Here is a 15497-nt window from a genome sequence, read left to right as displayed (position 1 = left end):
CTCGGCAGCATTTCATTTCCTCGAAGGCAAATAGATTGCACTCTTTGTAAAATAACCATATACATGCTCACAACATATGCACACAATCATAAAAGGGATTAAGGCTTACCTTCAGCAATTACTGGCATGGATTCCATCTTATGCAACTGCAAACACGAACACTGAATATAGCCTTCTGTTACTTACCAACTTGCTTCTCAATGGACAGAACAATATGCAAAACGTCGGTAGTAATCAGGGACCAATTCATCTGTATATATAGGTGACTTAAACCTCAAGAAGCTTCCCATTAAAGCTATCCATATCGGTTTAGGTTTCCTAGTTAGATTCTTAATGTATCACAACTTGTAGCCTTCCTTGTAGACTAAGCAATAGATTACTATCCTTAATGAATTGATACACTATTCATTAAGTCACTAGTATTGATTTACTGTTTGTATCCATGTTAAACTAGGATTGATATTAAGCTAATCATCAATTACTTTATGATGATATGTGTTATGTCCATATTTGATCTTACAATCTCCCCTTTGGACTCACACATATCATGCTCGATGATTTGCACCAGAGAACATCAAAACCTACTTAACTTACTGAAGTGCGCGCCAGATAACAAACTTAAATCGAAAATCCATTCCAACATGGTCAGATCACAGTTACTTATGCAGAGCAAGAAACAGTATACATTTTAACAAAAATGCAGAGTTTCAAAACCACAAACACAAGCTCCTGCAATCCACATATGTCAAACCAGAAGTGATACAATATATGTTAATGTGTATCAACAAGTAAACATATATTAGGTCCTACTTTATGTTTCTAAAACCAAAAACTCAAGCAAATTTACTGAACACTGATGGCTTAAAGATTTTGCTTGAACCTTAACATCATGCTTCACATGATTTAAGCCATCTGATAGCAAGTATAACTTTAAACACAAAATCGATAATTTTCAGAACATTCAACAAAAACTGCAGTAATAACCAAAATCTGAAAATACCTCAAAATTTATTAATAATAAAATCTGTCATTACAAACAAGTTGTGATAAACAAAATAAAAGATCACAACTAAAACACAAGAACTCAAAAAACCTTAGAATTTTAAATGCTCCAACTGGACTAACTCTCTACTGAACCTAAGCATCTATATTAGCTAAAATTCCAATGCTTGCTGTATGTTTCTGGAATGCTGCTACTGACAATGCCTTGGTGAAAGGATCTGCTAGCTGTGAATTTGTGTCAATACTCAAAACAGCTATTTCACCATGCTTTACTCTTTCTCTAACACTGTAATACTTTAGATCAATATGCTTGGAATTATTTGACCTTTTACTGTTCTTGCTAAAGAAAACTGCAGCCTCATTGTCACAATAAATCGCAAGTGTTCCAGCCACAATGTGACTCAATACTTTGGTCTGCATGAGAAAATTCCTAATCCAAAGTCCTTCACACACAGTTTCATATACTGCAATAAATTCAGCTTGCATAGTAGAAGTTGAAACAAGTGTTTGTTTCATGGTTTTCCAAGCAATAGCACCTCCTGCAAGCATGAACACATATCCACAAGTCGACTTCTTGGAGTCTGGATAATTCCCTGCAAAATCCGAGTCTGAGAATCCTATGAGTTTCAGATCCTCCACTTGCCTATAAACTAGCATATGGCTTTTAGTTCTCTGCAGGTATCTCAACACTTTCTTCCCAGCTACCCAATGTTCATGGCCTGGATTAGATTGGAATCTTGACAAAATCCCTACTGCAAAAGACAAGTCTGGCCTAGTGCAGACTTGCGCATACATGAGACTTCCTACAAGTCTGGCATAAGGCTTTGACTCCATATTTTCCTTTTCAACATTACTATTGGGACTTTGCTTCTTGGTTAACTTATCTCCTTTGGACATGGGAACTTCTCCAGCTGCACACTTCTCCATACCAAACCTCTTTAAAACTTTGGTAATATAATTGTGTTGAGACAAACCAAGTAGTCTCTGTGCCCTATCTCTTTTAATCTCAATACCTAGTACATAGGATGCTTCTCCTAAGTCTTTCATGTCAAAATTCATTGACAGAAAACTCTTAGTATCTTTAAGCAATTTAATGTTACTGCTAGCCAAAAGTATATCATCCACATAGAGTACCAGAAAAATAAAATTGTTCCCAACAGTCTTCAAATAAACACACTCATCAACAAGATTTTCTGTAAATCCAAAAGTAGAAATCACAGAATCAAATTTCTTGTACCACTGTCTAGAAGCTTGTTTTAGGCCATAAATTGATTTTCTTAACTTACACACTAAGTTTTCACTTCCAGCTTGTACAAACCCTTCTGGCTGCCTCATATAAATCACTTCATCTAGTTCGCCATTCAAGAAAGCTGTTTTAACATCCATCTGGTGCAGCTCCATATCAAAATGAGCCACTAAAGCCATGATTATCCTAAACGAGTCTTTTGTAGAAACTGGAGAAAAAGTCTCAGTAAAGTCAATGCCCTCCTTCTGTGTAAAACCCTTGGCAACTAATCTTGCTTTATGTCTCTCTACATTGCCATTTGCATCTCTTTTGGTTTTGAAAACCCATTTACAACCTATAGGCTTCTGGTTGGGGTCAGGTTCAACTAATTCCCAAACTGCATTTTGACTCATGGAATTAATTTCTGCTTCCATTGCTAGCTGCCATTGATGAGATTCACTACTTTCAATGGCCTGATTAAATGTAGTTGGATCATTGTCCTCTGCACAGTCCATTTCAATTTCTGCTTCTTGTAGATAAACAATGTAGTCACTCTCTTCCCCCCATAAGTTGGTTTTCTTGCTCTCTGTGATCTTCTAGGTTGAGCTACTGGAGGATTTTGAGGTTCAGTTACTTGACCAGTTACGTGGTCAGTTACTTGGTCAGTGACATGGGCAGTGACTTGACCAGGTACAGTTACTTGGGTAGTTACATGGTCAGTGACATGGGCAGTGACATGGGCAGTGACTTGATCAGGTACAGTTACATGGTCAGTGACTTGGTCAGTTACTCGACCAGGGACAGTTACTTGGTCAGTGACATGGTCAGTCACTTGACCAGTTACTCGACCAGGGACAGTTACTTGGTCAGTGACATAGTCAGTTACGTGACCAGTGACATGATCAGTTACATCTTGTTCTAAAGGCAATGCTACACTTAAATTCTCATCTGACACAATTTCCTCAAAAACTGAGGTTAAATCCTCAAGGTTTGTATTGTGAACTTTTTCACTTAGAAACTTTACTTGATGTGTTTCAAAAATTCTAGGTGAATGATGAGCAGAATATAACTTATAGCCTTTAGATTTATCTGGATAACCTACAAAATAGCAACTAACAGTTTTGGGGTCAAGTTTATTCAAGCTTGGATTATAAATCCTAGCTTCTGCATGACATCCCCAAACATGACAGTGATGAAGACTAGGTTTCCTGCCACACCAAAGCTCAAAAGCAGTATTTTCTATGGCTTTGCTAGGTGTTCTGTTGCAAATATAATTTGCAGTTTTTAAAGCCTCACCCCACAGAAATTTAGGCAAACCAGTTGTACACATCATGCATCTAACCATGTTCAAAAGAGTCCTATTCTTTCTCTCTGCAACACCATTCTGTTGTGGATTATAGGGTGTTGTGTATTGAGCTTTAATTCCATTGTCTTGCAAAAACAAGGCAAATGGACCCTTTTGTTGGCCGGATTCAGTGTACTTTCCATAGAACTCTCCCCCTCTATCTGACCTTACTGTTTTGATTTTCTTTTCTAGTTGATTTTCTACCTCAGACTTAAAGATTTGAAAGGCTTTCAATGCTTGTGCCTTTTCTGAAAGTAGATAAATATAACTGTATCTAGAAAAGTCATCAATGAATATGATAAAATACACATTCCCACAGATAGTTTGATGCCTAAATGGTCCACATATATCAGTGTGTATGAGTTCTAATAAATTTTGGCTTCTATATGCAGTCTTCTTTCTAGTATTAGTTATTTTTCCCTTAAAGCATTCAACACAGTCTGTTAGATCAGAAAAATCAAGTTCATTTAGGATGTTGTTTTTCACCAAAATTTTCAGTCTCTCTTTTGAAACATGGCCGAGTCTTCTATGCCATAAAAATGCAGACTTTTCATTTAGTTTGGTTCTTTTAACACCTGTTAAAGTGCTAGTACTGTTTGTGTTATCTTCAACAAGTAAAATTTCTTGTTGAGCCATTGAACAACTTAACTGTAAATAATCATTCGAGATAACACCAGAACCAATTTGAACAGAATTTTTAGAAATAAGAATTCCATTACTATCAATAACAAGTCTACAACCAGATTTTACTAAAAGAGAAACTGAAACCAAATTCCTTCTCATGGAAGGTACATAAAAAACATTATCCAAAACTAACAATTTTCCTAATCCTAGATCGAGCTTTAAGGTTCCAATAGCCTTGACTGCCACTCTCATGCCATTGCCTACACACAGGTTCACTTCATCACTTTTTGGGATTCTGCTCCTTATGAATCCCTGCAAAGAATTAGTAATATGAATAGGTGAGCCTGAATCTATCCACCAAGACTGTGGTTCAATATTTATAAGATTAATTTCTAAAGAAAAAACTGTATTAGAAAAAATCTTACCCTTTTTGGCTAACCAATTTTTATAGCCAGTGCAGTCCTTTTTCATGTGTCCTACTCTTTTGCAAAAGTAGCACTTGAACCTAAATGGCCTGTTTTCCTTGGCCACTGCAGCTGTTGAACTCTTAGTTATGGCTTTGGTAGGCTTGAGCTTATTCTGGGGCTTTTTCTTCTTAGGCTTCTCTATGAGATTTATGGCTGTAGCAGGTTCTTTTTCTTCCTTGATCCTAGCTTCCTCATCAACACAGATGGATATAAGTTCATCTAAAGTCCAGTTTCCCTTTTGAGAGTTGTAACTGGTCCTAAGATGACTAAAACTGTTAGGCAAGGAATGAAGTGCATAATGCACTACCTGCTCATCCCTAACGCCCATCAAGAGCTCCCTGAGTCTGCCATTTATATTGATCATCTTCATAATATGTTCTCTAACTCCCCCTGAACCCATGTACTTCAAATCATGAAACTCCTTGGTTAGTCTAGCTGCTTCTGCCTTTTCACTTTCTTTAAACTTAGCACCTATGAGTTCCAGAAAATCTGATGCTAGCTCAGGTTCTTCTATACTTCCCCTGACAGTCTTGGACATAGAGGTACGAATGAGATTCTTAGCCATTCTATTGGATCTATGCCACTTCTTGTAAAGGTCAGTTTCTTTCTTGGTGCTCTTTTCATTCAACTCTATAGGCTTATCCTCAGTAAAGCAATAGTCTATATTCTCATGCATTCCCATATAGTTTTCTACAGAATCTAGCCAAGCTCTATAGTTGGTTCCAGTTAGCATCAAGACACTGTTCAAGTTCATGTAAGAGTTACCTAAGGAGCAAAACAAAAATTCGTGTGAGTTCTCAATTTGTAAAGAAAATAACTTTAAGTTTTCTGTGTTTTATTTAGCTTTAAGCAACCAAAACAAGAACATACAGAAAACCTAAACAATCCATACTTGCATTCATATCAGTCCATAACCAAAAATAATGTTAAGCAACACTTTTGAGCAGAAGCATAACATCCTGGAGTTCTTTATCAATATACCATGTTCAATGAAAACAAGTTATCCAAAGAAATTTATCCACATCTTTAGACAGAAGAAAAATTTCTAAGTATCCGTATTTATTTTCATCAAGCACGCATATTGCTGTTTTGTATTCTAAAACCATACTTGACCACTTCTTTGGAAGATAAAACTGAGGCATAGTTTTAAAACACAAAACACAATTTCAGTTTTGTTATTCGATCAGTTACTTGATTAGTTACCTGACCAGTTACTTGGTCAGTGACCTGGCCAGTTACATGGTCAGTGACCTGGCCAGTTACATGGTCAGTGACCTGGCCAGTTACATGGTCAGTGACCTGACCAGTTACATGGTCAGTGACCTGACCAGTTACTTGGTCAGTGACCCGACCAGTTACATGGTCAGTGACCTGACTAGTTGGTCAGTTACCTGATCATCGTTTTCTGCCAACATCAATGAAGAATGCTTTGTGCATCATAATCACTTATGCCAACAGAAAACCACAAAACCCATGAGCTTTTAACTTTATATTCTACCCAGATTCATCCTTGTAAGAAAATTAAGCTCTCGTATCTGTCAATTTTAATAATGTGTAAACAAAATCTGGGAGATTTTTGTTCTTCATGCAATTTTTACACAATCACAGATACAATACCATATCATCAATTAATTCATCATGCATATTCAAGCACAATCAAAATTGTTTCGATTCCAAGAAACCACAGAACAATCAAGAAATTGTAAATTTCATCCGGTCACCATCTACTCTAACCTAACGCACGCCGGGAATGCAACTAGTGTTCTTGAGCACAATCAAAATTCAATTATCATGCTATGAATCGAAATCAATTTCACAGAAAAACCTGTTTTTGCTTTTTCCCCAATTTGCTGCTAAAAATCACAGCGGAAGCGTGAACTTGATATTTAACCAGATGCAGCAATTGACTTAAGTAACTTACCTTGATCAGTTACATGACCAGTTACATGGTCAGTTACCTGATCAGTGACTTGGTCCGTAAAGCAAAAACCCTTTTTTTTTTTTTTTTTTTTTTTTGTGTTTGTTTTGCAAAACCCTAAAACGATTTTGATACTTGTGAGCCTATGCTCTGATACCAATTGTAAAATAACCATATACATGCTCACAACATATGCACACAATCATAAAAGGGATTAAGGCTTACCTTCAGCAATTACTGGCATGGATTCCATCTTATGCAACTGCAAACACGAACACTGAATATAGCCTTCTGTTACTTACCAACTTGCTTCTCAATGGACAGAACAATATGCAAAACGTCGGTAGTAATCAGGGACCAATTCATCTGTATATATAGGTGACTTAAACCTCAAGAAGCTTCCCATTAAAGCTATCCATATCGGTTTAGGTTTCCTAGTTAGATTCTTAATGTATCACAACTTGTAGCCTTCCTTGTAGACTAAGCAATAGATTACTATCCTTAATGAATTGATACACTATTCATTAAGTCACTAGTATTGATTTACTGTTTGTATCCATGTTAAACTAGGATTGATATTAAGCTAATCATCAATTACTTTATGATGATATGTGTTATGTCCATATTTGATCTTACACTCTTAGCCAGTAGAACTAGAGCATTGCTACAAGCACAATAAAGTGATTAACGGTTCGTTTTCCCATCAGATTAGTATAGAACTATAGAAGTATGAAATGAAAGTGAAATCAGACTAGCACTCACTACCTCAGCGGCTCAGCTCAGTCTCATAGAATGTAAGAGGGTCTTGACGAGTGGGCCAGGCCCAAAGAGTATACCGACCCACCACTGCATGATCGAGTCCCACTTTTAACTGAGCTTCTCTCGTCGACATTACAATCGACTGAAAGAGTGTTTTTGACTTTTTTCAGAGACAATTTGCCTCAATGGCTCAATGCATCATCCGCCACGGCAACTGTAGCTTTTAAGTTCTCTCCGAGTTTATATAACCGGTTTTATACCTCTTTGTTATTGGAAAAATGTGACTTTAATATGATAAAAATGTTTTTTTTTTAAATGAAAAATGTATTTAAGTTAAGTCTTTAGTCAAGTCTTTTTCTTTTTGTAGTAGCCATTTTGTGAAATGGAAAGGCAATAAAGTTGTCCACCGGCTAGCAAAAGAGGCGTTAAAAAATTAGTCAGCCTTTGCTTTGTTTGGAATCAGGGCCTTCTTGGCTTCATCAGTCTGTCAGTATGGATATCCAGTGCGAAGTCTAGTTGGGTCAATTATCTTGTCACGGTTGTCATGTTGGTGAACTGTTACAGATTGTTGTTCCACAACCCGTTGTAATCTTTTCATTATTAATGAAGTTTCTTTTTATCAAAAAAAAGTTATCACAATTTAGAGACGCACTCTAATTAATATTTCACAATATTAAAATTTCAAAAAAAGAAGCGGTTACATTACTGATTACTCATTGTTATAACCTTTTGTATCAAATATATTGATTTAATATCTTTTTTGTTTTTGTTTTTTTTATTTAATATCTTTTGTACTTTAAAATTTCAATACTACAATAATTATAAAACAGACCGCAGGGCAGTATAAAACACATGTGGTTCGATGGTATTACTAATGTAACGAGGGAGAGCGAGAATTCCGGCACAGATGAATTAGCGGTGACAGACTGATCGACTGACAATGAGCTAGTGAGAGAATCTCTCCGACTCCGAGCTAGCTAGGCCGAAATTTCACAGAAGTAGAGCAAAGGCAGCCTAGAGTAGAAAAAGAGGGAGAAAAGGACTGGACTTGAGTACGCAGCAGTGGGGCAGTGAGCAGTGACTGTCTAGTAGTCATAGCTTGCTTCCCACGCTGCCCTGACACCCATCATATCTAGTAGTGATTATCACCCATCGTTATTTTCCCGTAAAAATCCATAATTATTATTTGACTTCCATGTCTTAAATCCATTTTTTATTTTGTTTTTCGTTACATGAAATCCTTAGAAACCTATTATTTTATTTGTTGGTTGGTTCCCCTGCCCCCTAAAGAAAACAAACTGTGATCAGATAAACACAAGAATGTTACAAAAAAACACTAGTGTGTTCTCACCGAGGTTCAACCAAAACTGGTCCGATTTGTTTTCGACCAAGAGATCGAGTAAGGTTCACGCAAACCCCTACACCCGCCTAGCCTAGCCTACCCTACCCTAGTACCATCCAGCTAGTATTTACTCATCACCGCGCAATTCCTACACCAATCACTTTTAACCACGTCAACACCCACAGTGAATTAACGGATAAGTACTACCAGCTAAAATTATTTACTGTTAAAATTTGGACACGTCGCGCGACCGTGAATATCACCACACCATCGCTCCATCGCTAGCTCCTTAATTATTAAAAACCTCTCTCTCACTAGTCCCAAAGCATCCACAACCTTCCTCATTTCCACAAAACCAAACGGTCACATACTCTTCACACTCAACAAACTAAGCCTTGTGCTGCTACAGAGCCACACGATGCCCGCTAGTACTACGCCTCCTGAAGTCTCCGGGATCAAACGGCCGAGACTGATCCAGAGCATGCCTGCTGCTTACCCACCGCCATCCTCTGCCGACCCGCTTCCCTGCCCGCGCTGCAACTCCACCCAGACGAAGTTCTGCTACTACAACAACTACAACCTCGCTCAGCCCCGCCACTTCTGCAAGGGCTGCCGCCGCTACTGGACTCGTGGTGGGGCCCTCCGCAACGTCCCCGTCGGCGGCGGAACTCGCAACAAGAAACCCAGACTCCCTCACCGCGCCTCCTCCTCCAACTCCTCCGGCTCGCCTTCCTCTTCGTCCCTCACCCACGAGACCACCGCACCGAACAAACCCACTTCCGACTCCGCTGTGGAAAAGCCCGATTTGTCCTCCGACCAACAACAACAACAACTTCTCAACCTGAACGACAACGTTACGAGTGAAGGAGGGTTTTCGTTTCTGACGATGATGAACGCTCAGGAACAACCTGGGTTTTTGTCCCTTGGTGGGTATGGGTACGGGTCGGGGTTTGCCCATGGGTTCCAGCAAGGTTACGGGTACGGCGCCAGAGCCGCAGGGGTTGATTTTCCGACGGAGATGGTCGGTGCTTTTGCTGGTGTCTATGGTGTTCCTGGGGCTGCTGCTTCTTCCGGGTTTGACGTCAACACGTGGCAGATGGCGGTTGCTGATCATGAAGGTCAAGGTGGTGGATTGGTTGATTGGCCGGAGGTTCAGATTCTCGATTCCGTGCCAGCTGTCAGTGGTGGTGGTGTCAAGGAAGAAAAGGTGGCAGCTGATACCCCAACTGACCCTTGTCTTAATTTCCCTGCGTTCTGAGCTTGGAACCATAGAGTAATTAGCCAGCAAAAATTAATCGATCCTTTTGGGTGCTACTGGTTAGTAGATCAATTGTGGTTCTTAGTGAGGAATTTCAGAAGCAATTTTTGTATCTGGGCCACTCGATCTGGTGCCGGGTTAATACTATAGATCATCACTACAAATATGGTACGTAGGTTTAGGTTGCAAATGGTAGTTGGTTGAGATGCATCTGTTCGATCTGTTTCGATGAATCGACATTTTTGTGTTTCTCGGCCTTGCTTTGCTTGGGGATAATATAGCAAACTGGCTTTGTAAATCTTTTGGGACTACCTGGCCTAGCATTTACTCTTGGACTCAAAGTCTTGCTATCCTTGCTGCAACATTTTTGTTTGTTTTGATTTTCATTTTATAGATGCAAATTAAGGCAAGTTATTAAATTGGAATGATCAGTGTTGGCAAAGATATGAGCTATTTACACATCAGAAACCCACCAAGAAGAAAAACCAACTGTCCTGCCACAACAAATTAAATGGACATCGTATATCATTTTTGGGTAACTCGATATCATCGTTTTTGAGTAGCTCGAGCACTGTCGTTGATGCAACTTTGCGGAAGTTTCCTTCGCCTTCTTCCGAGAAAATTTCTGCAATAGGAATTACTTCCATTTCTTTTATTAGCAAATATAAAGTCTAAGAATACATTTGAAATAACGCGTTATTCACTGTAGTGCTAAAAAATAGATCACTGACGACACAGTACAAAGTGATCGATCGCGCCCTTGGACGAGGGAGGGACATTGTCCTTATGTTTGGCAAAAAGCATAGAAATGATAAGACAATGTTTTCATTGGAATGCAGTTCCTCCTAGCTAGCTAGGCATGTAGCTACAAACATACCACTTCAATCCCAACGTTTTAATATTCTTTAGTGTTAGACTATCACATGACATTGTTATGTAATTGTTTGAGTCAATAATATCACTCGAATTTGGGAGCGGCTGGAATACGCCCTACGTAGGGTGCGCCCTCGTGGGCTCAGGAGACGTGGGTCGTCATCGACCACGGATTTTGAATTTGAAGGGGTGGTTGGTAATTTCCGCAATAACGAATGTTATGAGTAAAATGTTAGTCGTTTCCGTGAAAATCCGAGGGTTTTAACGTTATATTCAAGAACGAGGTAAAAGGCTGGTTAAACTTGCGGTGAAGGGGAAGCAGCCACGTCCTACTCACAGCAGCCACATAGTAAGCTCTTTAGAGGGAAGAGGGAATCCGTGGTAGAATAGCGAAGTAGTAGCCATCATCGATAAAGCATGGTGTAGATATGCAGAGCTGCATAGGAAATCGACGAAGTTAATGGTTCCGAAGTTAAACCTCCGACAGCATTGGTGGTTTGCATGAACTGGACTTGCAGTCGTAATTATCAGATTTCGGAGGCTTGTAGAGGGTCGTGTAGATCAGGTAAATTTTTATTCTATTTTCAAATGCATGTGGTGACTATGAATCTGAATCTGGTTCTGTCGAGTTGTATTGATGACAACAATGTATGGGGATATATTGCATTTACTGTTGATGTTTGATAAGTTGTTTAGTAATTGTAAAGGTCGCACCCTCATTTAAGATCGAGGCAACAGTGTGGGGTGTGATTAGTTATACGCAGACATTATAAATAGCAGAAAATTTGTGGGTGGGGCGCATTTTATCCCATGCATACTCCTAATTAGTCATTACATTGTGTGGATGATTAATATCAAATTAGCTGGTGAATGAAAACGGGGAAATAATATAAATTTGAAAGTAGGAGATCAACCAATAAATTGTGGTATTAGTTAATTGTTGGTTGATGTTGTTATAAAATGCATTCGGAGAACTGAAAAGAGACAAATGCAATGATTTTCTGCCTGAATTTCATTATGTGGTAGAGTGATAATTTGATCAAACTGAACCCTTTTTGTGAACCAACTGAATTTAACAAACTCTGTAGTTAACAACTAGTAAATTCTTATAAGTTTGTTTTACGGTGAATGTTTGGGTTATGTTTTAATGGCTGAATTGATATTGCCCATGCGTATTGTCTAATTACTGATGATTTAAAAATGTCTGTAGGAAGAAGGGTGTTTGTGAAGAACTTTGTTGCAGGGAACTGGTTGTCCACTTATATAAGACAAGCAAAGGTCGGAAACCGACCCAGTTTAATTTTTTCAGGTAGCACAACATTTCCTGGAATGTAGTATTTTTCTATTTGTTTTGTTGGTATTTGAAAATAAGGGTGCCTCACAATAATACTCATTATCATGTGTTGAGATAATGCATGTCTTTGTTCCTGAAAAGAGAAAAAGGGAGAGGGAAATCTGAAACATTTACTTTGTTGAATAAAGGTTGGAGTGATATAAGCCATGTGTATGCAACTACTCATTATTTAAATTTGTTTGTAGGAGGAAGGGTGATTGTGAAGAACTGAAAGTGAAATAAGCATATAAGAGAATTTTGAAGTAAGGGAACTGGTGGTGTTGCTGCAAATTGTTCAAGTGAGCTGAGGTGTTGAAACTGATAGCACTCCATATCACAGCCGGTGAGTAAGGCGAGTAGCATTATCTGACTTGCCGCTGTAGTGATAATGTATAATTCGTCAAAAAAGTATGCTGCAGGGCGTGTGGTAGTTACTGAAGATTACGCATTGTCTACTTGATATAGCTTTGCATTTAATGTGTTAATTTTTAAATAAGGTAAGTGAATGAAGTATGTGTGATGACTTGGATGGTGGATGGAACATATTAAATGAGTGGTACATACAGAAATGAACTGTTAGCCTTTGTAGAGATAAATTACTAGACATGTGAATTCATTGTTTGCTTGGAAGATACTCATCCAATCTCTGACATTCTGTGTTCGAATTACAGGCTAACATGGACACAGACGAAGGGGGCCTTCGGTACAGTGACCATATTTATCATGATTGTTTATCATCGACGATGAATCAGAAGATGAAATGTCGATTCGGTTTGGTAAATGCACAGAGGTAACAACGCGTACAAAGGAGGCAACTGACAGTATAATAGGTGCTGAATTGGATGATTTGAGGAAATCACTAGGCGTAGTTGAAGAGGAGGAGACATTACCTGAGAGCTCTGTTGAAAGAACAGAATATGTGAACCACACGGGGTCTGCACAGCTTAACGGGAAGCACTTTGAAGACCTCACAATGGATGATATGATGGGGGTATACTTCTCAACTGTAGAAGAGGCAGAAAAGTTCTACTCGCTATACTCACGAATTCTTGGTTTTAGCATAAAGAGGGACATGGTGCAGAAGGAAGGCAATGGTTTGGTGGTAAGGAGGCAGTGGGTCTGTTCAAAACAAGGATTGGCAAGTATCAAGTGCATGAAGAAAAAAGTGTGGATAAGAACAAAACTGCAAAGAATGAGAAGACTGGGGAGCAGAAAAAATCAAGGAGGAACATAATACCAAGGGGAGTAAGATACACAAGAGTTAACTGCTCGGTTTCATTTAGTGTTTGATATTGCAAGGATAAGGAGCTATACCGCGTGACTAAGTTTGTACACAAGCATAATCATGACCTTGCAAAGTCGCATGAAGTTCATACGAGCAACTGGTAGAACAAGCCGGGGGACACGACGCTGTTGGCTTCTTGATGAAGGATCTGTACAACAAGATTTATGAGTTGAGGAAAAATGCTGAGATGGATGGAGATGCACAGGCCACTATCACGTGGATGAACATGAGGGGAATGGATTCACAAGAGATCTGCTGCAGGTATAGTTTGGATGAAGAAGGCAGACTTGCGAATCTGTTTTGGAGGGACTACCAATCATTTTTGGACTACATCGCATATAGTGATGTGGTCATTCTAGACAGCACATACAAGACAAATTTGTATGGGAAGCCTCTTGTTGTGTTTGTTGGGTGCAATAATCACAGAGCTACGGTTGTTTTCGGGTTTTTCCCTTATACGGGATGAGAGGGAGGATATATACACATGAGTGTTCGAGAACTTCCTTGAGTCCATGGATTATAAACAACCTTCATCCATCCTAACCGACGGCAATGAGTCAATCAGAAAGGTTGTTAAGAGTGTGATGCCAAGAGCTCGGCACAGGTTACGTGCATGGCACATTGGAAGAAACATATCGCAGAATGTGAAGGATGTTGCAGCTCAGAAAAGCCTTTCAAAAATGATTTATTCCTCAATGTGTGTTAGTGAATGGGAGGCAGCTTGGCAGTCAATTGGGGTTAGAAATGGGTTGTCGGACAATGCATGGGTTATAAGTTTGTATAACAAACGAGATAGGTGGGCAGAAGCATTCTTTAGAGGGCACTTCTTCGGTGGAATGTGCAGTACCCAGTGCATTGAAGGCATGCACGCAAAGCTAAAAAAAGGAGATTGGGAGGTACACTAGGTTATGTGAAGTTATGCCAAGAATGGAGAGGACACTTGGCCGAATCCGGAATCTCGTACTGTATGACAACTTCAGGTCTAAAAACGGTGCTCCAGTATATCAGACACACATAAAGGGAATAGAGGAAGACGCATGTAGGCTGTTCACACACGACATCTTTGTTATGATTAAGTCCCAAATCTTGTTTGAGAGGAGGTTAGTTCTGGTGCAGAAAGTACCCTTTCCTGTTTCTGATACAGTGATGTTCTACCTTGCCCAATATGATAGGCCTGAACGATGGTGGCGTGTTGAGTTCCATTCAGACCCGACAAACCCAACGTGGTTGTGCTCCTGCAAACTTTTTGAATCAGATGGTATTCCTTGCGGTCACATTTTCTGTGTCTTGAAAGATCAGCTTATGTCAAGATATCCGGCCTCTTTGATAACCAAACGTTGGACAAAGTGTGTGGGTGATTCAACATTTGCACCCAAACTTAAGGTCCCCCATCACAACAAGTCAGCTCAGGTGGCCAGGTATTCTGCCCTAATATCAGAAGTGTCCAAAGGGTGCTTAAATTACTCATTTTCAGATGAAGTTTTCAGGGTAGGAATGAATGAATTTGCAAGGCTAGTTCAAAGCTCAAGTGAGTTTAAGGTTGATCCACCCATGGACGCTTCAAAAGTGCCTCCGAGCAGCAACGTTGTGAGGGACCCAAAAATATCCCGCACAAAGGGCATGCCCTCTAATCCCACAACAAACACTGAAAATGCCAACAAGGAGCAGTAGATTTGCGGTAAATGTTTTATGCCCGGTCATAATAGGTACACTTGTACAGTCGGTGAAGAGGGGGTTCCAAATAGTGGATATGCAGATTCTCATCATACGGTACCTCGTGTTGAAGCTTACGCAGGTTCGGTACCTTATGTTGCACCTTCAGTCCTAAATCTGGCACAGCTATCATCCTATGTGGCAGCCACAGTCCCTGGTCCCCCTGCCTCAGTTCCTCTTCCCGCAGACTTACCATATCATCCCATACCTTGTGTAACTGAGTATGGTATGGAGCTTGATTTTGATGACAATGGCGCTAGCAGAGTTGGTGGTATTGGTCAATTCCCATTCTTCGTTGCAACCCAGCATTCCTCATCCTTCAGTATCCTGCCTTTTTCATTCAACCTGAACCA

General features: G+C 39.5%; 2 protein-coding genes across 2 annotated transcripts; both read left to right on the top strand.

Annotated features, from left to right (window-relative positions):
- Positions 1-8989: 8989 nt before the first annotated feature.
- On the top strand, positions 8990-10272 carry LOC112172622 (dof zinc finger protein DOF1.6). The gene has a single exon (XM_024310022.2). The coding sequence runs from the start codon at positions 9101-9103 to the stop codon at positions 9938-9940; it is 840 nt and encodes a 279-aa protein (XP_024165790.1). The 5' UTR covers positions 8990-9100; the 3' UTR covers positions 9941-10272.
- Positions 10273-14358: 4086 nt separating this feature from the next.
- LOC112171713 (protein FAR1-RELATED SEQUENCE 9-like) lies at positions 14359-15102 on the top strand. The gene has a single exon (XM_024308854.1). It carries the CDS (start codon positions 14359-14361, stop codon positions 15100-15102), a length of 744 nt encoding a protein of 247 aa, XP_024164622.1.
- The last annotated feature ends 395 nt before the right edge of the window (positions 15103-15497 follow it).

This window comes from Rosa chinensis, chromosome 6, assembly GCF_002994745.2.
Source record: "Rosa chinensis cultivar Old Blush chromosome 6, RchiOBHm-V2, whole genome shotgun sequence".
NCBI classification, from domain to species: Eukaryota; Viridiplantae; Streptophyta; class Magnoliopsida; order Rosales; family Rosaceae; genus Rosa; species Rosa chinensis.
Note: the sequence above shows the minus strand (reverse complement) of the source record. Positions and strands in the feature narration are given on the sequence as shown.